This window comes from Kryptolebias marmoratus, linkage group LG5 (assembly GCF_001649575.2).
Source record: "Kryptolebias marmoratus isolate JLee-2015 linkage group LG5, ASM164957v2, whole genome shotgun sequence".
Lineage (NCBI taxonomy): Eukaryota > Metazoa > Chordata > Actinopteri > Cyprinodontiformes > Rivulidae > Kryptolebias > Kryptolebias marmoratus.
In genome coordinates this window covers 12,687,747-12,710,546 of record NC_051434.1, presented here as the reverse complement: position 1 = coordinate 12,710,546, position 22,800 = coordinate 12,687,747, and the positions used below count along the sequence as shown (strand labels likewise).

The 22,800-nt window shown below is 44.2% G+C and overlaps 2 protein-coding genes across 4 annotated transcripts; both read left to right on the top strand.

Annotated features, from left to right (window-relative positions):
• Nucleotides 1–194: 194 nt before the first annotated feature.
• Nucleotides 195–2,947, top strand: LOC119616573 (progranulin-like). The gene is made up of 6 exons (XM_037975852.1): nt 195–517; nt 752–898; nt 1,008–1,307; nt 1,409–1,582; nt 2,199–2,342; nt 2,515–2,947. Exons 2-6 carry the CDS (start codon nt 752–754, stop codon nt 2,593–2,595), a joined length of 846 nt encoding a protein of 281 aa, XP_037831780.1. The 5' UTR covers nt 195–517; the 3' UTR covers nt 2,596–2,947.
• Nucleotides 2,948–4,465: 1,518 nt separating this feature from the next.
• On the top strand, nt 4,466–22,798 carry LOC108240440 (serine/threonine-protein phosphatase 6 regulatory ankyrin repeat subunit A). 3 transcript variants are annotated; one of them, XM_017423927.3, is made up of 29 exons: nt 4,466–4,615; nt 11,759–11,842; nt 12,581–12,659; nt 13,895–13,965; nt 14,405–14,605; nt 15,084–15,171; nt 15,284–15,426; nt 15,589–15,696; nt 15,779–15,883; nt 16,321–16,399; nt 16,612–16,726; nt 16,903–16,985; nt 17,066–17,129; nt 17,709–17,777; nt 17,864–18,004; nt 18,110–18,221; nt 18,317–18,343; nt 18,625–18,699; nt 18,848–19,049; nt 19,172–19,259; nt 19,391–19,508; nt 19,660–19,879; nt 19,985–20,072; nt 20,154–20,237; nt 20,322–20,470; nt 20,561–20,643; nt 21,182–21,264; nt 21,342–21,433; nt 21,542–22,798. In XM_017423927.3, exons 1-29 carry the CDS (start codon nt 4,589–4,591, stop codon nt 21,838–21,840), a joined length of 3,177 nt encoding a protein of 1,058 aa, XP_017279416.1. In that variant the 5' UTR covers nt 4,466–4,588; the 3' UTR covers nt 21,841–22,798. The 3 variants fall into 3 exon arrangements, with proteins under 3 accessions (XP_017279416.1, XP_037831563.1, XP_017279407.1); XM_037975635.1 differs by lacking the exon at nt 4,466–4,615 and adding an exon at nt 8,036–9,521; XM_017423918.3 differs by lacking the exon at nt 4,466–4,615 and adding an exon at nt 9,789–9,944 and having other exon boundaries at nt 21,542–21,840.
• Nucleotides 22,799–22,800: the final 2 nt, after the last annotated feature.

The window sequence follows — 22,800 nt, the reverse complement described above, 5'->3', positions numbered from 1 at the left end:
TAGTTTTTCCGGGCTTTACGAAGGTCCAGTCTTCGTCTCACGTCTGTGCCTGAATGGTTCACTGACAACGATGGCTTATTTTAGGAAGCACATAAGATTATTTTAGATGTAGTAGGCATAAAAACACGAGGGTGGAGCGTTGCAAACTGACGATGAGGAGCGGATCGTTTCTTTAAAACCTAATGAGCTGACAGGTTTTGTTTCCCCATAACTTCAGGGATTTAGTCAAATTCAAACACAGCTCCACTACGTTCGGTTTAGGAGTGTCAGGTTTGAATCAGACCTGCAAAACTCGCCCTCGTGATTTGAAACTATGATGTATCAAAGGTCAACACGAGCTCATAAAGTCTGTCATGTTTGAGTTGAGAGATTACGAGGGTGTGTGTGTGTGTGTGATGTTCACGTGGGAGTGTCTAACCTCTCCTAGGAAGAACAGTGGGTGAAGTGTGTGTGCGTTCAGTTTAGGGAAGTGTGAAGAGTGTGACAGGAAGCCTCTGAAACCCTCCGCAGTCCGAAGGTAAGAAAATGGTCCAACTTATTGAAATCTTTTCTAAAAACGTCTGTTTTGAGGAGCCGTAACTGGTTCAAAGCATCTTGATGAGTTTGTTTTGAGTGGCAGGAAATTTAAAGAGTAAAGAAACTCCACATTTAAGGTCCAAACAGTGATGCGAGAAGTGCGAAGCAGCTGTGTGTGACTGACAGAGAGAGAGGCAGGGGTGGGAAACAATGACACTCTTGTTTTCTTCTCCAGATGTTGAGGCTCGCTCTGTGGCTGCACGTCGGCGCGTGTGTGTGGGGCTTTGCGTTCTGCCTCAGATGCCCCGATGGCTCCGTCTGCTCCAATCTGGAGACCTGCTGCCAGACGGAGAAAGGATACGCGTGCTGTCCTTATCCAAACGTAAGTCGGATTAATTCCAAAAACTGAGTGGCTCTCTGACCGTTTGGATGTCCAGTACCGGCGCCAGTTGTTCTGATTCCCTCCGTGTGTGTATTTGTCTTGTCTAAAGGCCGTGTGCTGCTCCGACATGGCCAACTGCTGCCCTCAGGGATACAGCTGTGACCTGGCCCTGCAGCTGTGCGTGAAGGAGTACCAGCCGTGGTTGACCTGGCCTATGCTGAGGAAGGTGGCTGCAGAGGCCCCAGGCGCCGCCGATTTGTCCGTCTCCCCGTTTCAGGAGCTCAAAAGCAACGATCCCCCCGAAAGAAACCCAGCAGTCGTCCACTGTAACACTTATTATGCCTGTCCTGATGGGACCACGTGCTGCTGGCACCCCAAAGGCGGCTGGTTCTGTTGCCCCTACTCCCCCGTGAGTAGAAAATGAAACATTTCTCACTTACAGCTTGTTTTTTTTTTTTTTTTTTTAATTACAAAGGAAAAAATGTTTTGGAATTTGTTTGTTTTCTGTAGGGGAGATGTTGTCTGGATGGCTACCGCTGCTGTCCATATGGTTTCGACTGTGACTACACTTACACTCACTGTGTCAGGGAAGGCCTGACATATCCATTCAGTCCCAGGCAAGCTCTGGCTTCGGTCCCTGCTTCTCTGGTTTTAACGCCCGAGGACGAAAGCGGCGCGCAGGAGGTACGACATGCCACACTGTAGTCGCCCTCATGGAAGGATAAAAGCTGATTTTTTCTTTTTTTTTTATTACTGACATGACTGTCACGTGATCAGAGGACACAGTTAGGTTCGCTGTGCGTTTAGGTCAAATTGAAAGCTGACCTTGCTCAACATAAAATCGGCGAAGGGGAAACTGGAGCAGCATGGATGACTCATGTCATCATTAAAGCCCTAAAAACAACATTTATGAATGCAATAAAAGTTATAGATGTCCGTAAAAGAAACCCACGGAACAAAGCTTTGATTTAAAATCACGCAAACACAGACGTCTTTTAGGATAAGACTTAAAACAGTTGGGTTAATATTTAAATTAACATTTCCTAGGCTGGGTTAGGTTACTGTTTTAGTTAATCTTGCTCCAAAACATGAGCCGTGTGGCCGGCTTTCTTTCATCAGGAATTTTTTTTTGGAAATTGAGAAACTATTTGGTTCCTGTAAGATTGGTCTCTACACCTAGTTTCTGTTCCTCTTAGTGGCCACACGTGCAATTAACAGTTTGAATTTCATCTGTGGTTTTGTAAATAAAAAGGGCCTTAAAGCAATAGCTAACTTGTCTTTTTTTTTTACACGTTTGCAGACACCTCTGACGGCTTTAACAGAAGCCAGCCGCAGCCACGTGGACCACGGGGTCATTCGCTGCGATAACGAGTTTTTCTGCCCAGTCGGGTCGAGCTGCTGCAAAGGACTCACAGGCCAGTGGAACTGCTGTTCCCACCCTCTGGTATGAATCGTGCTTCAGTTCAGCTGCTGTTTTAGATCAGATCTTTAAGATGTAACGACAGTAATTACAGGAGCAGCTTGGTAACATCGATTTGGACCAGGAGAATTAACGATCAGCATTATAGTGGTGTGCGCGTGTCGGTATTTTGCTCTAACACTTCGACTGGTTTCAGGGCACGTGTTGCGCTGATGGTCGGCACTGCTGTGCCTACGGGTACCAGTGTGACCCGTCTTCCTCCAAATGCACGAAATAGAAGAACCGCGGGAACGGGGAACGCCAAGGACACGTCGTCCAAGAGAACCCAAACTGGTTCTGCTTTCATTTCTGGTCAAAATCAACCTTACAGTGTTTTATTGTGTCATCGAGGATTAGGATCGAATCAGGAAAATTAATCAATCACAACCTCCTGAGATTATGCCTACTATTACTTCTTTGTTCTTTTTGCCTTTAAATTAATCCTGCTGTCACAAGAGCCGATCAACCAATGTTTTTGTCAACAAACTGAAAAATCTGCTACATTTTTTTATTTTTTGGTGGTATTTTATCATGCCTGATCTTAATGTTTTTTTATTTCTTTAAAAATAAAGAAAACTTGAAGAATTTGATGCCCGCTTCAAATCATTTTACTGCGTACATTTAGAGTTTATACACAAAAGCCCAGTTTAGATATAACCTTAAATACTGACGAAAAGCTCACATCTTAGGAAAAGAGAAAGTAATGAGATCATTCTCAAGATTTCTTTTTCGATATGTTGAAGTTTTAGCTGCCTAAACTGTTATTTTAGATCAGGGCTGTTCAACTTCAGTTGCACATTCATCAAAGTTACTGCAGGTTTGGGAGTCAGACAGTTATTATCCGCCGCTGTCAGAAGGCGGATGATCGAGGTTTTTGCTCATGTCTGCGCTCGCCTGTCGGCCTGTTGCCAAAATATCTCACGAACCACTGCACAGACTTTAATGAAACTCTTAGAAAGTCATCTATAATAAACATCTGGAGTCAATCCAATTCAAGATGGCCGCCTAGTCAACACGGGCCAGTACTAGAATGGTTGCTAAAGTTTGACGTGGTAGTAGCTGAGAGTCTTTCCCAACACTCACTTTTAGTGTGCTCATCGTGTTATTGAGTTTTCTCCGCAGGGTGTCTGGGCTCTCCCTTAGAGATAGGGTGAGAAGCTCGGTCATCCGGGAGGGACTCAGAGTAGAGCCGCTGCTCTTCCACGTCGAGAGGAGCCAGTTGAGGTGGCTCGGGCATCTGGTGAGGATGCCTCCTGGACGCCTCCCTGGTGAGGTGTTCTGGGCACGTCCCACCGGGAGGAGGCCCAGAGGAAGACCCAGGACACGCTGGAGGGACTATGTTTCTCGGCTGGCCTGGGAATGCCTTGGGATTCCCCCGGAGGAGCTGGCCCAAGTGGCTGGGGAGAGGGAAGTCTGGGTCTCCCTGCTTAGGCTGCTGCCCCCGTGACCCGACCCTGGATAAGCGGAAGAAGATAGATGGATGGATGGATGGATGGATGGATGGACATGTGACCTGTGCTGGCACAAGCAATCTTCTGCTGTAATCAATCACCATCTAGTGATCCCGGTAACTAAAACAGCATCTAATCTTCCTAATCTACCTTTAAATTAGTTTTCTAACAAGTATGTCTTTAGAAATGATCTTTTTATTTCTAACCCTCAGTGTGGGATTCTCACAGCTTTGTGAAAGGGGGCCACACACATTTAACAAAGGGCCACACTCGGCCCGCGGGCCACCTGTTGAGTAGACCTGCTTTAGATGATTTAGCTAGGGCTTTATTCGGATATAATGTGCCTGGTATGTAGTTTTGGGTCATTTTAAAGTGTTCTGTGTATTAATGTATCTCGGGTAGATGGTATATTTGTATTTTTTGGGGCATGCTATGAGTTTGATCGAGTATGAGCTGCATAATCTGGAGCATGCAGGGCGTGCTGCGGGAAATGAAGTAACGAGACAAGTATGTTGACCCCGAGGCTACACGGAGGTGAAAAGATGGAGCAATCGACTCGCAGTTCCCCGTCTTGCCCGGTCCTGCTGCTCCTCAGCCCGTCTCCTGTAATGTGGTGAGTTTACTCCTCCTGACAGGAAGCGGTGGTGGTGGGGGGTGAGCTCCTCCGCTCCTCCGCTCTTTTTTTAGCCCCCCCACCCCCCCACGGGTAGTTATGTTACAGTAACTCCGGGGCTGCTCGTCCGCAGTTTGTTTCGCTCGTCTCGCCGCACTCCTCGGGACATGGCTGTGCTGAAGATACAAGACCAGGTGAGGTTATGTTAGGCGTCCGAGCTAACATCGGGTTAGCCGAAGCGAACCGTCGTTTCGGCTCGCAGAGGACCGACGAACAATAGTTCGGTTCGCGGATCTGCTCGTTTTGGTCAGCATCTCGTCACGTCCATTTCAGTGCTAGCCCAGGTTCGCTAACAGCCACATTTGTTTATATTTATAATGTTTTTTGTTAGTTTTTTCCACCGTAACACAACCCCTAACTGAAGGCTAAGCTAATGTTGCGTCCCTGTTGGGGTCTTAAATGTGACGTTAGCTAACTAGCTAGCGGCAAAAGTAAACAAAATTAGCAAGCATGCTAACATGTCACTTGTTGTTCTGTTTGACAATTTCTTTAATATATATTTGGACACGTTTTTATTTATTGCAGTTTTTCTTTGTAGTGGTGATGCACAGATGAACACAGCTTTGTGGATATGTATTTTTTGTTGTTGTTGTTGTTTTTTCAGGGTGGCTAACTTCCCCTGCTTCTGCTGCCTTATTTGTGCTCATCGCTCACGCCAAGTCCCATTAGGCTCGACTCGGGTCAGAAACGGGCCGACAACAGGTCGGTTCCGGGTCTCGCTCTGCCAGCTGTCTCCCTGCTGCGGCTCCACGTCCAGTCACCTGTTGCAGCCCACGAGAAAGGCTGTCAGGCTGAAGTAGCAGGTGGTGCTGAGCTGATCTGAGGTCTGCAGCTGCCTTTCACTCAGACACGAGCCAGAGCAGGGGACAGGCAGGCAGCCCTGGTCCTTCTGGTGCCACCATCCTGCACGTTTTACTTGTTTCTCTGCTCCAACACACCTGATTCAGTGCTTAAATCACCTCTTCATGTTCTGCAGAAGCCTGTTAATCACCCATTGATTCAAATCAGGTGTGTCGAAGCAGAGAGACAAGTAAAACGTGCAGGATAGTGGCCCTCGAGGACCAGGATTGACCACGCCTGATCCAGAGGATCAGTGTCCTCCAAAGGCCCGCAGGTCCTCAGGTGGTGCACGCACACAGATATGAGCTCTTCTTTTAGTTGCTCGAACCACGGCACAACCTAAAAGTACCCTTTCCGTTATTTTATTTATATTTTTTGGCTCATCAGTTCACGCGTTGCGATTTGCTTGTGCTAATTTTTCCGTTTTTGTTGCACAGCTCCAGGTGGATTCATTTAGTTTTAAGTGAAACAAAACGTGACGCACCTGCTTTAGTTTTTGCGCTTCAATTTAAGGTACTTATCATTGCAATGAACTGAAGAAGGGTCAAAATGAAACCAGCGCAGTTTGTTTCCTCGTGTCGATGCTTAAAGTGTCCTTATGTTCAAAATTTCTGAAGGTTTGGCGTCTGTACGCTTGTGTTTGTTTACTCCGGAAACGGCTAAATGACTGAAAATAGGTCGACAACGTTGACGTCCACAGAAGAGCCGTTTGAGACAAAGAAGTCTGACGATTCTGATTTATTTTTGCGTATTACCCTCAGATTTGTTGAGTAAAGTTTGTGGCCCCTTTCTTTCGTGTTTAGCAGCAGAATATATTTCCACCTCAACGTCTTCTCCTCGACTCTACGCTTGTCCAATTCTACGTATGTTTACCTGCGCAGACTATGGCCACCCTTGGCTTCCAGCAGGGTGCTGTGTTTACACTGAGTGCGTACCTGCATTTCGGTAATACCTATCAATATATATGGAAAACTACTATGTCATTGAAACTAGTTCAGGATAAACTTTTTTTTAACACTTTCAACCACAGTTCTTATCCAGAAATTATCTTTTATGCAAACAATCAAATGAGTCTTGTGTTCATTGGGAATTTAAATCAAAATAAGAGGTTGTAATTTTAATACCCAGGTATCATGTAACTGAATTGATGAGCCACAGTTGCACTTTATAGGGTAGTTTTAGACAAAAATTAGATAAAAACATTATAATAATGTGAAATATTGGGTTAGTTAGAAGTCTGTTCATCAGTTTAAAGTGATTATTCTGCTTTTTTCCCCTGACGAATAGCTGACATTCCAACTGAAAATTTGATCAGTAATTTGTATTTAATCATTTGCATTGTTACCCTATATTTAAATGACAAGTTTATATTTCTTAAATAAATATATAATGATAGCTTTATTATTTTTTTAAATAATTGAAATTGAAGAAAATGTCTGCTTCTTGCTCAGTGGAGTATAATATATATATATAATTTATATTATTATTATTATTAGTTACAAACTACTTTGAGCTTCCCAGAACTGGTTACTGTATATACTTGTTTATACTTTGCAAACTAAATGACTTATTAGTTGTTCATTACAGTATTTTAATCATTTAATATAAAAACTGTAACATCAGTGACTTAGAGGTCCTGTAGTGTTGTTTTACCACTGCCTTTAAAATCTGTAATAATAATTTTATTTTTGTAGCTTTTTTGAGTTTGATTGAAAACGTGTCACTGATCGTGCAGCTGTGTTCCTGAACTGTCCAGCTTTCAGTCAGGGAGACGGAAGAGCGTTTGTGATTAGAGCCCCACTCTCTATTCTTCATTGTTCTCCGTGCTGCTTACTGATAGAAAACGGACAAAAGGACAAAAATAGTTGCATTCATTGAGGCTGAACTGGAGACAGAAACTTCTCTGACTTTTGGCAAAGCCTTTTAGTTGTTTGGCCTCTAGAGGGCGTCCTGTTGCTTAGAATCATGCTAGTGTAAGGAGAGATAAGGATCTTTTTAACAAATATCGTTATAATGTAAATACACAGTGATTTTATCTCAGCTTGTTTGGGGCCGATTAAATGTTTGTTGTCCATGTCTCAGCCACACGACCCTTAGCCATAAAGAATACTGTCTTTGGATATTTTATTGGTGTTACATCGATGTCACATCTATTTAAAGTACACTTGAAATATAGTTGTCCAAGTGGGAAACAACATGAACGACAGCAGAAAAGCGTAAGGAAACGGCAGCACTTATTGGTCATGTGTTCATTCTTCATGCTGCACTTCATGCAATAGTTTTGGTAAACAGGCTGATTATATAAGTTGTACATTTCATGAAAAAGTTAAATATGTTTTGTGACAATTTATAAGTATACTTTTCCTACGAAGTGTTGCAAAGCTTTGGTAGAAATTACCTTTAAAGCTTCATCGCTCCAGTCTGTGGGAGGACTGTAAGTGTGCCAGCACACATGCACGCTGGCTGACACGTGCAGGCTTTTGTGCTTCTGTTCTGGGATTACGTTACACTCACACACACCACTGCATCCTGTCGCTCGGTCAGAGCAGAGGTCAGTCCAACCCTGCAAACGTTCACTCACACACGGACCTGCAGTCACGTCAGGCTTCGTGTGACGTTGTCCGAGAGTAGATTGTTTTTTTATTTACATTGCCTTGTTGAGATTATGTATACCCGCTTTTTTTTTTCTTATCTTTTTGTCTCAGTTAATATATGAATCAAGCTCTAAAACCGGATTTACTTGGTGCAAACAACAGCGAAACATTGTTTTCTCAGTTTTTGTTGACAGACTGTCACTACGGGTTAGTAATGCTGCTGAAAGCATCCCTGGTACTCGTCGGTGAGATACAAAAAACAGTCAGTTGAGCCTTTCGCTTTGCCAAACACAACGCCTTCGTTTGAGCCACTGATGCAAAATTGTAATGTGATATTGACGTTGCAACAGAAGGGTCCCAGCCTGGGCTTCATATTAAGTCTCTTATTTTTTTAATTAAGTCTCTAAATGGCGAGGCTATTTGACTCAAAGTTTAGAGCTGCAGAATGGAACCGATTCTCCCTTTCATTTGCCCTCCGTTGCGCTGTTCCTCCCTCTGAGTTAATGGGGTTGTGTGGCCTGGCAAGATTGCTCCTTTTAGGATCTGTGCTGAATGTGAAGGAGCCGGAGACACACACACACACCGTCGTGCACGCACAGACTGGTCTTGTTAGCTACCCTCACATTCTCTGGCAAAGCCAGTTTGTTCCAGTTTTCTAATGAGATGGGAACTTTTGAAGTTTTGCCATGTTCCGCCAAAGACGGGACAGGACACAGACACGGACCTGCAATTACCTGATATCCATTTTTATTTAAACGTATATCACTTTGAAGGAAAGACCACTTCTTCTTTTAAATCCTGAATATTTCTTAGAACTGCACATTTTTTTATTTATTTTTTTAATAAACCACACTGTGTTGGTTAAAGCTTTTTAGATGTCCTTAAATATAAAGGAGCCTTTCAGTTCTTGACATCTTGCTTTAGTGTACAATAACAAACGTCTGAGCTCTGCTTGACTAGGACTAAATCCATAAAACAAAAATGTCAGATGAATCATATGATACCCAGACAGTTGGAAAGTGCTCAACAAATGAGCTGTTGTTTGCTGGACAGAGAAAAATAAGTCTTGGACAAGTGTGTACAAACCAATCATCAGAGCTTCACTTTTCTTATAAATTTATAGATAAGTATCAACTAGTAAGTGTACTGATTACAATTTCCCGTCAGAATAAAGCCCATACTGTACATTTTTGTTAGTTTCCCACTCTTGACTTAATTCAGTTTCTCTGTTAGCTTTTGTTTATCTTTACATTTCTTTGTGTTCCTTATGGCTCTAGATACCTGCCTGCAGTTACGTCTCCCACTGTCTCCCTCTTTCGCTTTCTCGCTCAGTCCCCTCCCCCTCCTCTCCTCCGTTTATGAAAGAGTCAGCAGTCTGTCTGAAACGAGCGATGCGTTCCCACACACACACACACACACACATGCTGGGTGCCGTTGCCCCATCCGAGCTGATCGCAGGGACCGTGCGCGTTCCCAGCTGCAGCTTCAGCGCCGAGGATATGTAGCTTCCTGTTGTGCCGCTGGGCAGCCCAGGCTCATTCTGCCGCATGCCTCTTACCGCCACCATTACGCAGAGGAATTCCCTGCTGTCTCCGCTACAGACAGTGTGAGTGTGGGTTAGAGAGAGAGGGAGAGAGGAGAGGAGACGAGCTGCAGAGCGACACTGACAGATAGAGGACAGAGCTGGATCTCTCTTTGGATTTTACGTGAAGATGTGCAGTGTTTGTTTACGTGGGGAAAACCACTTTTTACGGGCTGCTTCGCTGACCTTTACGCTATAGGATTGCGCACACATGTGAAAAGGAACACGGTGTATCTATGTGTGTGTGAGCGCGTATGTGCGTGACTGATTCCGTGCGAGCGTCTGTTCCTGATGCGGTCGGAACGGGCCAGTCGAGTGTGTATCGTGGTGTTGGAGGAGGTGGAGGAGGATGAGCCGTGTTCTTCATCCCCTCCGCCTCTGCCCAAATCATCTCTTGACCGCAGATCTCATCATGCCTCTAGAAAGGCTGCTGCTCAGGATGACAAGGTGAGAGGGACGCCTCTACTTAGCTCTCTGCTGTTTTTAAACGAGCGTTTCTGTTTTCATTTAATGGAGGGTTTGCCACATGTGAGGTGTATCTGCAGTTTTAATGCAAATAACAGCATTAACTGGGGTTTTGTTCGGTCTAAAGTCTAAACTTGTACTGAAGCATGTCTGGTTGCATAAAACTACAATGGACTGGCAACACCTGTCATCCAGCACTAAAAATAACAAGTGTAGTCAAGGCATATGAGAAGACTCCTGATTTGTGGAGCTTATCAGCAAAGCCTGGTTTTTGTAGTCTCCAGGGATGGATGAATAAAGGACAAGATTACCTGCTGGAAGTGACTAAAAGCTCTTTTCATTTTCTGGGCGCAGCTTCGAGAAAGGAGAAGGTGTGCTAGCTCTCACGGCAGGACCTTTGTAGCTTCTCCGTCTTTGTTTTAGCCATTTGTTTCAAAGGTATGAGATTGATGCTGACATACTAGACGCTCCTTTTTAGCCAAAACAAGTGAGTAATTGTGGGACAACAAAAAGTCAAGCTGCACGACAAGGTTGACGTCAGGGTGCTAATCACACATCTGCTCCTGCTAACTATTAACTAACTATATACGCTCTATATTGAATGTAACTTTACATTCCTCTTTTTTTCAGTCCTTTCTGGACAAACGGTCTATAAGTGGGAAAAGTTTATCAATGAATCATTGTGTTTCGTAGAGTTAATGTATTCTAAAGGAGAAAAATTGCAACATTGTGGATTTCAAAAGACCTCTGCAATTTGAAGACTCTCGGGGAACTAAAAAATCTGCACAATCATGTCAACAATCCTTTTGTTTTGCTAGGTTTTTGGTTAATTTTCGATATTGTTTCAGCCCGTTTTAAAAAAAAAGGGTAACAATTACAATATTTTCTTTTAATGATCATTTGTTAAAGTTGAAAAAAATGTAAAGAGGAGGTAAACGTTCACTTGCGGTCTGTTTTAGTTGTATTTGTAAAGTTAGTGTTGTTATCACTTAGAAATATTACGTCTGGTAACAACAAACTAACCTTGAGTACAAAAACACCTGCTGTATTTTAAAGCCAGCGTCTGTAGTTAAATCCTGAGCTTAAAATAGCTGTACTTCCCTTTTTCTTTCAATTTGAATATGTGTTTGATTTGAGCAAGTCTTCACTTCGCTTTTCCACCTGTATCTTAAAGGGTTGTCACGACTGCAGAGGAACACGTTTCACACATTCCTCGTGTTACGTGGCAGTACTTCCATCTCATACCAGATGTTTTTATTTCGGCACAAGAACCAAGATGAGAAATACTGACTGATCTGTGTCTCCAGGGTGTTTTTGTTCACTTCCACAGCAATTTCTTCCTCCTAATTTCTTTTTACTGTCCATTCAAGAACTTCACATTTTGTCCAAATGCTTCTGAGATGTTGAAACGTTAATATATATATAATTTTTTTCCCACGTTCAGCACATTTTACATAGTTGTTTTACATTCAAATCAGCTGTTCTGGCCTTACGTGGCAGAGAGAGTTCAGCTTTAACCCCTCACAGACAGGCACAAACCTTTCTGTAATCGTTTGTGTATAATGCACGTGTTTACGTGCCGTTTCCTGCGGCTTCGGCTTTGATAAACAAAGAGGTGATATATATATATATATATATATATATATATGCAGCCACGTGTGGCTCTGTGGCTCTGTCCCAGCCTGGAATTAGAGCCGCTTCGAGTGGGAACGGTCCCATCTGTGACTCTTCTAACTGTGACTGATGGTACAGCTGTCATCATGGAAGTAAAGATGTTTTTATGTGTGTCTTCCAAGCCATCTCTGCTAAGAGCCATCTTTAACGTGGACCCAGATGAAGTTCGCTCCCTTATTTTCAAGAAGGAGGATGTCAACGTTCAGGTAATTCACACTTTTCTCGCCTCACATTCATCTGAACTGTTTGGCTGAAGATTTTTGATCGATTTCTGTTTTCAGAGAGTATTTTATTGTAAGTTTTTGTTGTTCTGATGGCACACAAACAGCAACAAAGGGAGCCTCAGTGAGTTGAGTTCAGATGACTGGGTAACGTTTTGGCAGATTTGCCATCTAATCTTATTCAGGCAGCCGTTTATTACGCCAGCTTTTCAGATGTTACAGGACGTTGTTTTTCACCTCCCGTGGCCTTCTCTCTGTGGGTTTTTGATCTTCATGTAAACATTTTCTCAGCGTAGACTCCATTCTGCTCCATTCGTTGCTCTTCCCCGAGCTCCTGCGTCTCTGTGGGTCAGGACTGCTGGGGTCATCACACCGAGTCTCCCTGGAGTCAGCAGCACTGGCCCAGGCTCCTCGCGGTCACATGACGTTTGTTTATAGCCCCACTTTGCTGATTGCTCTCCGCTGCACTCTAATAGAGAGAGAGGTGAGGGTGATGCAGCAGGCTGTGCTGACGTGATGGAGTGCAGCGAGGAACAAAGGTGAAGAGACTCCAGATATCCGTCTCCTCGGGGCTCTGATCTCACGTTTCCTGTGGTCTGCAGCAGTAAAGTCGATAGATTTTGCTCTCACGGCGGATGATTTGTGTGTGACCCGTGTTTGTCTGAAAACGGGAGGCGGTGGTCATGCTTTAAGTTGTCACTTTGTGTCGTAATGTCCTCGCAGGACAACGAGAAGCGAACGCCTCTTCATGCCGCAGCGTACCTGGGGGACGCTGAGATTATCGAGCTGCTCATCCTTTCAGGTAAACATGCTTTCATCGTTACAATCCATCAGCCATCTTACCTTTCCACCTTTCACCTTTAGTTATTGTTTTGTTTTTAGCTGACTTATTGTCCGCATTCATTAAACTTATGATTCTTTTTTTTTTTTTTTTACATATTACAGTCCCTAATTTATGTTCTCAGAATCTACAGCTGGTTAACATTTTGAGTCCACCTAATTCAAGTTGGCCAACACAGCTAATCGACCTTAGTCTACACAAAAATAACTATAATTCGATGAATTTTACAGATATTGTGTTAAAGTTTGGTGTGGTAGTAGCTGAGAGTCACTCTCAACACATACTCCAAGTGCTAACAGAGCGAAATGACTACAAGTCCTTCATTTCTCAACGTCAGATGATCTTAGCCTAAAACTTTGGCATGAAAGGTGTCAGGCGATTCTGCATTCCTTCAAGAAACGCTCGGCGTTTAATCTAAAGAAGTAAATAATTTAATTATTGCTAGTCAATGCGCCTCAGTGGAAATGCTGTGCCATTAACATTCTTGAGGGTGAAATTAAATTAAAAGCAAGATTAGTTACACATTTAAAAAAAATCTATATTGAACTTTAAGCGCAGCATAACATTCCTTGTATTTTTTGATGCAGCTCTGCACTTTTTCTTCTATTCCTTGAGAAAATCTAATATTTTTCATTTTTACATGACTCTTCATATTTACTTTGGTCAACTTGCTCACCAGCAACTGGTGACATTTCCTCGTATTTATCAGTCATCTAACGTGGGGGGGGGGTCTTTTTGGGCTCTTTAAAATGGTCCAAGCACATCACGAGGAGGGTTTCAAGCTGGCGTAACACAGGAGCAGAGTGATGGCGTATGTGCGAGCACGAGAACGCGTTGAGTGTTTTTTAGTGTTGTGAAGAGTGAGCAACAGGTGCGGCCTCGAGGCTATTTTAACACCCAAGGCTATGCCAAAGAGGGTTATGAAAATTTTGTGCCTTCCAGGCACTGTTGGCTCACCTTTGCCTGTAAAATGTGAATAATCTTTACATTAATGGACTTATTTTTCCTCTTAGTTTCGGAACCATGTTTATTTTTTACATAAATATTTGGAATGATTAGGATTTCTCATCATATCTGAAAGTCATCTCTTTGAGACACAGATGAACAAGCTGAAGAATCTATGAATAAAATAACATTAATGAGAAAGTGTTTGGTATTGTTGACATGTCTGAATTTGTCTCTTTTTTTTATTCAAGGAGCTCGAGTTAATGCCAAAGATAACAAGTGGTTGACTCCTCTTCATCGAGCGGTGGCTTCCTGTAGTGAGGTAACGTGGTTTTTTTTGGATTATCCAACACAAAAAATAAAATGTGGAAAAGTGCCAAGTCTTCCTTTGACCTTCATGCTTCAGAGAAGCCACAAGTTGATTTGAAAAATTCAACTCCTTCCCAGTGATGCTGAATCTTAAAGCACACATGCAGACATTTAATTGAGCGGCATCTTTTGTCGTTTAATAAACCGTCAACATCTGTTCGTGCATTGTTCTTCGTCCCGGGCACTGTGCCCAAACTAACACGGCCGCTCATGCTCTTTCACTTTCTTAGGTCTATTTTCAGCACGACAGCCCTCTAAGAATAGCGAAACAATTCTAGGCACCCTTGCAGCCACCTGCAAACCCTGGCGTGCGCGTCGTTGGGGCAGACAGAACTGTTCCCCGGTGTACTCTGCTGTCTGCACAGCCTGACCCGGGCTTACTTTCTGTTCAGGATGCGGTGGCGGTATTGTTAAAGCACAGTGCGGACGTGAACGCTCGGGACAAAAACTGGCAGACGCCGCTGCACGTGGCGGCAAGCAACAAGGCGGTTCGCTGCGCCGAGGCTTTGGCTCCGCTTCTGAGCAACGTCAATGTATCCGACCGGGCGGGACGCACCGCCCTGCACCATGCTGCCTTCAGTGGACATGTAGAGGTTTGTTCGTTTTTTCCTGAATGCACAAATAACACATACAAACCTGCTTTTTAAAAAAATATAAAACGGTTGTAAGGTTCATTAATATACAGTTACCTATTTGCATAAAAACAGCATGATGTTACTTTTCTGGTTTCTGATTTGTAAAAAAGGTTTAAGGCATGGCTGGGGGCACCTTTTATACCCAAATCCATCACCAAATTATCACCTGATCTTAAAATCATCCAGAAGAGCGTTAACTTGTGCATTTATTTAATTTTTAAGTTGTCATTCCTTCCTTTCTTTGAACTTTTTTTGTCTGCGTTCCTGGCATCAAACTCAAGTTTTGTTTAAAATAACCACAAAATGGTACAGAAACTAATGAAAATTATTATAACAGCAAGTATCCAGACTAACTTAAAGTTCAGGCATATTCCTAACTTTTACGCAAATGGATTTAGTACTTCAGCGCTTATTTATTCCAAGTAATCTGTGTTAGATGGTGAAGTTGCTGCTGTCCAGAGGAGCCAACATTAATGCTTTTGACAAGAAGGACAGGAGAGCCATCCACTGGGCAGCCTACATGGGTGAGATTGCTGTGATTTAGAGCTGCAGTCGCCATTTTTACAGATAGGACAACATATTTCGTATTTTTAAAATGAGGAGCACTTGTCTTAATCTGTTTCCTCTCTGCGTCAGGTCATCTGGAAGTGGTGAAGTTGCTGGTCGGCAGCGGGGCCGAGGTCGACTGTAAGGACAAGAAGGCCTACACACCCCTTCATGCAGCGGCCTCCAGTGGGATGAGCAGCACAGTTCACTACCTGCTCAGCCTGGGTGTCCACGTCAGTACTGACAAACACACATGTGCATGACCAATAGCTTTAAAATCAAGTGCATGTTTCCTTAAGCTTAAGTAATGTAAGTACTTAACTAAATTTCACATATAAATACGTTTTTAACGTGTTGTCAAAGGAAAAAAAACAAGATTGTTCCTCTCTTCGTAGGTGAATGAGGTTAATGCCTATGGCAACACGCCTCTCCATTTAGCGTGTTATAACGGACAAGACGTGGTGGTCAGTGAGCTCATCGAAGCAGGAGCTAACGTCAACCAGGTCAGCATTCATCGCTAACGGTCCCAGGTTAATTTGCTGCACAAGTTTCTTTTTAACTGGGTTATTTGGTCTCTTACTTCAGCCGAACGAGAGGGGGTTTTCTCCACTCCACTTTGCCTCTTCCTCACGCCAAGGTGCTCTGTGCCAGGAGCTGCTGCTGGCCCACGGAGCGCACATCAACCTGAAGGTGCGTCCACGTGTCGCTTAAACGTACCTGAGAAGCAGCATTTGTTTTGCTTTAATATAACTGGAGTGTGTTCACTCACAGACCGTATAAATGATAAAAAAATAAAATAAATAAATAAATTGTGTCCCCAGCTCTTATGATCGTGTATCGTGCTCAGGACTTACCAGGAAGCTGAAATCTGTTTGCTTAACACTTTGGTGGGTGTGATGGAAACTGATATTAGGTTTTCCACAGCCTCAAGATGCAAGGCCATATGGATGTTAGAGGAGGGAGGTGACTCCCTGAGGCAGCAAGCTGCTCGGGGATTGTGTTAGCGAAGATGGACCACAAGGGGGTCTAGCTTAGCTTTTGTTCGTATTAAGTTTCTGTAGTTTTACTCACATTTGATCAGCTGCTGACCTTTTTCCTCTCTCTGCTCATCTGATCCGTCTGTTCAGAGTAAGGACGGGAAGACTCCCCTTCACATGGCAGCTACACATGGAAGGTTCTCCTGCTCCCAGACCCTCATTCAAAACGGTGTGACCCCTCCTCCTCCTCCTCCTAACCAGCGTGCTGTCCGTTTCATGCCTGGTTTGAAATTAGTTTGCATGTCAAGAGTAGCGATTGTGAATGTGCTGTTCTGTATGTTTCATTAAAAGCTGTTTTTCTTTTTTTATTATTAATTTAGTTTCTTTGTGCTCTTTTTTTATGGAAAAAATCCTCAAATACCTTTTTTGTTCGTATTGCAGGAGCTGACATTGACTGTGAAGACAAAAGCAGAAACACTGCCCTTCACATCGCTGCCCGCTATGGCCATGAGCTCATCATCACAGCACTCATAAAACACGGAGCCAACACTGTCAAGTCAGTAAGACGTGACATTTCACCATCTGTGGCTTTTCCCTCTTCTCTGCTTTAGTTATAAAACGTATAAATGTAAATTAAACTGCGATTAAACACTTGGGTTCGTTCAAAATTTTATAAGCTCTCATGACCTTATTAGTTCGACCTGTAATGGCTTGCCTTTGCCTTTTTTAAAGGAGGGGCATTCATGGGATGTTGCCTCTACACCTGGCAGCTCTCAGCGGCTTCTCAGATTGTTGCAGGAAGCTGCTGTCCTCAGGTACGTTCACACTGACACCATCTCTGCTGTGGAAACACCTGGTTGACGTACAGATTGATGCTGATTGCATATTTGTGCAGGGTTTGTCATAGACAACCCTGATGACTTCGGAAGGACCTGTCTCCATGCCGCTGCAGCTGGAGGGTGAATATTCTCTCTTGCTGTGCTGTTTACTGCTGTTTCATGCCTTGCCCTTGTGGAATTTTCTTTAACAAAGAGGAAAACAAAGAGTTTTGTCTTAGGATAATTTATTTAAGCTATATAGCTGAGAATCACTGAGCTGAGGTGAGTCAGCAGAGGGAGTCTGACCACAGAACAAAAGACCCCCCCCTCTTTTAATACCCTGCTCAACACACTCCATAACTTTCCGTAGGATGAGGAGGGGTCTCCCAATGGGTGTAGGGATCAGGTAACTGCTTCCTACACCCCAGAGCTCTATAAGATAAGGAGTGCTCCTTCACTAAAACATGGTGCCATACATGCTTCTGTACTTTTTTATTCTAACACTTAAACACAGCTTTAACTTACATGCAGCAGAGAATCATTGAAGCACTTTGCATTCCCATTACACCCTCCTTTATGTCTTACATAGTTTTTGTACAGTCTGAAAGCATATCTAGGTTGAACGTGTCATGAGCAAAAATGTTCCACAATATTCTCCTGACTCTTAAATAACACACGACTCTTGAATTGATGAGTTTTCAATATGCGCTCTCCAAACAGGAACCTGGAGTGTCTGAACTTGCTGTTGAACATAGGAGCCGACTTTAACAGGAAGGACAACTTTGGAAGGTAAGCTCAAAGGTCAGAAGAAGAACTGCACCAACATTGCTGCTAGTAAGAGATAGAAAGTGTTAAACTGTGTCCCTCCCTCCCAGGGCTCCACTACACTATGCATCAGCCAACTGCAACTACCAGTGCGTGTTTGCGTTGGTGGGCTCCGGGGCAAGTGTTAACGAGGTGGACCAGAGAGGCTGCAGCCCCTTACACTACGCCGCCGCAGCTGACACAGACGGAAAGTAAGCTCGTCTTCGTGTTTAATCTCCGTCACGCGCACATCTCTTGCTTCGGTGTTAAACGAAGGGGGGGAGGAGAAAACCTGTAAACGTCTCGGTCGTTGTCAGGTGTGTGGAGTACCTGTTGAGGAACGACGCCGACCCGGGGGTGAGAGACAAACAGGGTTACAGTGCGGTGCACTACGCCTCAGCGTACGGACGCACGTTCTGCCTGGAGCTGGTGAGGACAGGTTTTTACGGTCACTGAAAATGGTTATTTAAAATTCCCTGAAGAAGAATTGTCACGAAATCATAAAAAATGTTTGTTTCTTGTAGATCGCAAGTGTGAGACCTCTCGATGCGGTAAGACTTTTCAGTAAACCTTTGAGCTTCTACAGTTAGTAGCTCCTTCTGTTGGATTGTAGTTCCCAGCTGTAAAGAAGGTGATGCTCCTATGGTCCTGTTTACACCTGACATTAGTATGAGTACTTCTTTAATCCGCTGCACACCTGCTATTCATGACTTGAACCACATTTAAAGCTCATGGAGCAGAGACTGTGGTTAACTTCTGTGCTGTTGAGCCCATGGCTTGACAAATGTGAAAATCTCGATCCAGCATGAATAATGTGTCATTTGTGGGTCAGTTACTGGAGACACCAGGAACAGACATCTTGAGAGACTCGGAGACCCAGGCCTCGCTCAGTCCACTCCATCTGGCGGTGAGTTTGAAGTTCTAAAAGAGTGCTTGGATTTATCTTCATGTGCCTCTCACAACCAAGATGCCTGTCTTTATATTAGATTGTGTTATACCGTCACCTTTTAAAATAAAAGTTTGTTTGACGACGTGGTGTTTTTTCTCGTATCCAGGCTTACCACGGACACTGTGGAGCATTAGAGGTTCTCTTGTCGTCCCTGTTGGATGTGGACGTGCGCAGCCCAGACGGACGCACCCCGCTCGGCCTGGCTTGCTCAAGGGGGCATCAGGAATGTGCGTCGCTGTTGCTGCATCACAGCGCCTCCCCGATGGCCCGTGACTATATACACAAAAAGACGGCCTTACATGCTGCAGGTACACACACGGAGACGGGCCTAAGCAAAGGACGCTTTCTTTAAACGCACAGAAAATGTGCTACTTCTGCAGAAAACAAACACCTAAGATGAAATGTGTGTATTTGTGTTTGTCTGCTGCAGCTATGAATGGCCACACAGAGTGCCTTCACCTGCTTCTGAGCCACAACAACCAACACATTAACGTGGACGCACAAGACACCAACGGACAGTGAGTGTGTGCAGAAATGACTTCAGCCAGATGCTATAATCCCACTAATATGTTTATAGATATATCTCCAAGTAGCATTAGCTGATAAATAAATCTTACTGAGTTAGGCCATATTTCCCCAATGTGCTCAGGACTCCTCTGATGCTGGCAGTGCTGAGCGGACACACAGAGTGTGTGTACTCTTTGCTCAGTCAAGGAGCCTGTGTGGAGACTCAGGACCGCTGGGGCCGGACAGCACTGCACCGCGGGGTGAGAGTAACCCTTTCACTAACATCGCAGTTTAATGGCAGCATTTTGTGACTTAGAGGCATTTATTGGATTTTAACGGACATTTTTTTGTTTGTTTGTTCTGTAAATTTTGTATGCATTGTAATCATTTTTGATGTTGTATTTTACGCAGGCTGTGGTCGGTCAGGAGGAGTGTGCGGAGGCTTTACTCCAGCGTGGGGTCAGCGTGTGTGTGAAGGACATCCGGGGCCGCACGCCGCTGCACCTGGCATCAGCTTGTGGTCACGTTGGTATATTAAGTACCCTCCTGCAAAGTGCCAGCTCTTCTCTCACGCACACGCACCTCACAGACAACCAGGGCTACACACCGCTGCACTGGGCCTGCTACAACGGTACCGGAACACGGCACGACACGCTGACGAACGAGCCGGCATCTTTTGCTCTGCGTGAAGCCGAAACTAAACTGTAAACTTCTGCTCTTCTGCCTGCCCTGTCAGGTTACGATGCATGTGTGGAGGTGTTGTTGGATCACGAGGTGTGCAGGAACATTAAGGGCAACTCGTTCAGCCCGCTGCACTGCGCTGTGTAAGGCATCAGCTCTTTGTACCGTGAGTGACGATACGCAGGTAGATATGGTGTGTGTGTGACAGAGTTGTTGTGTTTCAGCATGAACGATAACGAGGGGGTGGCTGAGATGCTAATTGACTCCCTGGGTGAAAGTATCGTCAACACCGCTGACTCCAAAGGAAGGTGAGAGATAATGGGTGTTATTCATAAAAAAAAAAAAACGTTCCGTGTAAGTCGATTTGTTTCAAAACGTGTTTGTTGCTGCAGGACCCCGCTTCACGCTGCGGCCTTTTCTGACCACGTGGAGTGCGTCTCCCTTCTTCTGAGCCACGGCGCTCAGGCCAATGTTGTCGACACACAAACACACACGACACCACTGATGATGGCAGCTCTGAACGGGCAGACGAACGCCGTGGGTGAGTTCACTTACAGACCCCGCGCAGAAGACGGAACTGAAACCCTTTAGAGCCCGCTTGCATGTAATTCTCTTCTTTCACGCGTCACAGAGGTGCTGGTGAGCAGCGGTAAAGCAGACCTGTCTCTGCAGGACACCAACAAGAACACGGCTCTGCATCTAGCTTGTAGTAAGGTAACAACCATTCATTACTTGTGAATAAACTCCATAACAAAACGAGTGGGATTTTCTGCATTTTTGTGGTATAAATGTTCAGACCACAAAAGGAAAAAGCGGTTAGGCAATCGGCACCATGAGCAGAGCACAAAGTTAGTGATACTTGCTGAAAACCTGTGCAGTGACAGGAAACCTGGTAGTCAGTAAGTTGTCATGCATCAGTAAATCTACTGACCCACAGATATGCTCTGTTTATTTAAAGTTTCCCAGTAGTGGGGTTGTTTATTTCCTGCACACCTAAGGCTGAGCAACAGATGGAGGAACACGCACAGCTGGTTTTACTTTTCTCCACTCCCTAAAAGTTTTGGAAAAATGCACAAGCTGGCATGGCGGCGCGTGCACGTTGGCTTAAACAATGCTAAACCCGCGTAAATGTGGGAGAGGAAGCCATACGAAGCCGAAGCCGTAAAGATACATCAGACGTGTGAAAGTTATTCGTTTTTGAATCTTTTTATCGTCGCCGTTAATCACTTGTGTTGCTCTTCGCTCCTTTCAGGGTCACGAAACGAGTGCCTTGTTGATTCTGGAGAAGATCAGCGACAAGAACCTCATCAACTGCACAAATGCTGCGCTCCAGACGTATGTGGTTCGTCACGGAAGCACACGCCTGAGCTGTGGCTGGATAATCCTTTAACGGTGTGACCCTTCCTCCACAGGCCGCTGCACGTAGCAGCCAGAATGGGACTAACGGTCGTTGTCCAGGAGCTGTTGGGGAAAGGAGCCAGTGTGTTAGCGGTGGATGAAAACGGTCAGCTTTCCTCCCAATGTTTCAGGACACACAATAATTAGACTTTCATCTAGGTGTGACTTACGACCGGTCTTTTTTTTTCCCCTCCCTTGTTTCTTATACGCTCAGGTTACACCCCAGCTTTGGCTTGTGCTCCAAACCGGGATGTCGCCGACTGCTTGGCTCTCATCCTCAACTCGATGATGCCCACCTCCCCCATGGTCACGATAGCGGCCTTACCCACCCTGTCCCTCACTCAGACGGTCATCAACCACCACCCCACCTCAAACCACGTCTCCAAAGGCGTCGCCTTTGATACCCCGCCCGCTCTGCGGCCTGACCACGCCTCGTACTGCAGGCCCGAGCGGCCGCTGTCCTCCATTTCTGCAGACGACGAACTGAACGACTCGGACTCAGAGACGTACTGAGGACCGGCGGACTGAGACGGATGATTCTGGCGGGCTAGCAAGCCACTCAGGAGCCTTAATAGAGAACTCTCAAAGAGACTAAAAGAGGGAGAAAGTAGAGCAGGTTATTTTTAGGTAAGCTTCTTTAAATCTAAAAATAGCCTTCAAATAAACCACATACCTGTTATCTTAAGGTGCATACCCATTTGGAGGGGAAATTATGAACTACAGTGTAGATTAAAGTGTGTACACACTACAGTTTTGTTTTAGTTTTCCCCCTTACAGCACTGTACGGTCAGTAACATGACCCAAATCTTTTCAAATTTAAAACAGTATTTTCTTTTATTAGTTGAGCTTGTACTATTTGTGGATTCTCTCTTAAATGGTTTTAACCCTTTTCAAAGGTTTTAACCTGTTTCCTACAAAAGCATCAAGTGATGTAAGATGTTTTTTTTAAGCATGATTGTCTAAAGAAACAGAGGAACAGTCTAATGGGACCAGCTGATTAGGGATTGTCTTTCCTACTGTACTTGATTATTTTTTGTTTGTTTTATTATTTATAGTCCTTTTTCAGCTGTCACAAACACTAATAATATTGTGTAGATGATCATGAAACCACCAGTCATTAATGAGTTCTTTGTATTTATATCTTTGAGAGCTGATTCTGACAGCAGGTAGATGTCAGACCCATTTACTGTACAGCTGTTTTCAACCTGAAACAATCTGTGGGGTTGTTGAACTTGCAATGCTGTAACTATTTAATGAATGATTTCTGTACTGGAGGCAGTGGAAAGCAGTGACACTGTGTGTTTGTGTGTGTGTATCTGTGTGTGTGTGTGAGAGAGAGTGATAAAGAAAGACATTACTAAATATTGCCTTTTTAGGAATATGCAAATTTTAGGCAGAGGGTTGGATGATACTTGGTGCAATGTTTGTAAAGATTAAGTAACAAATGAATAAACAGATTTGTTTTGATTTAGT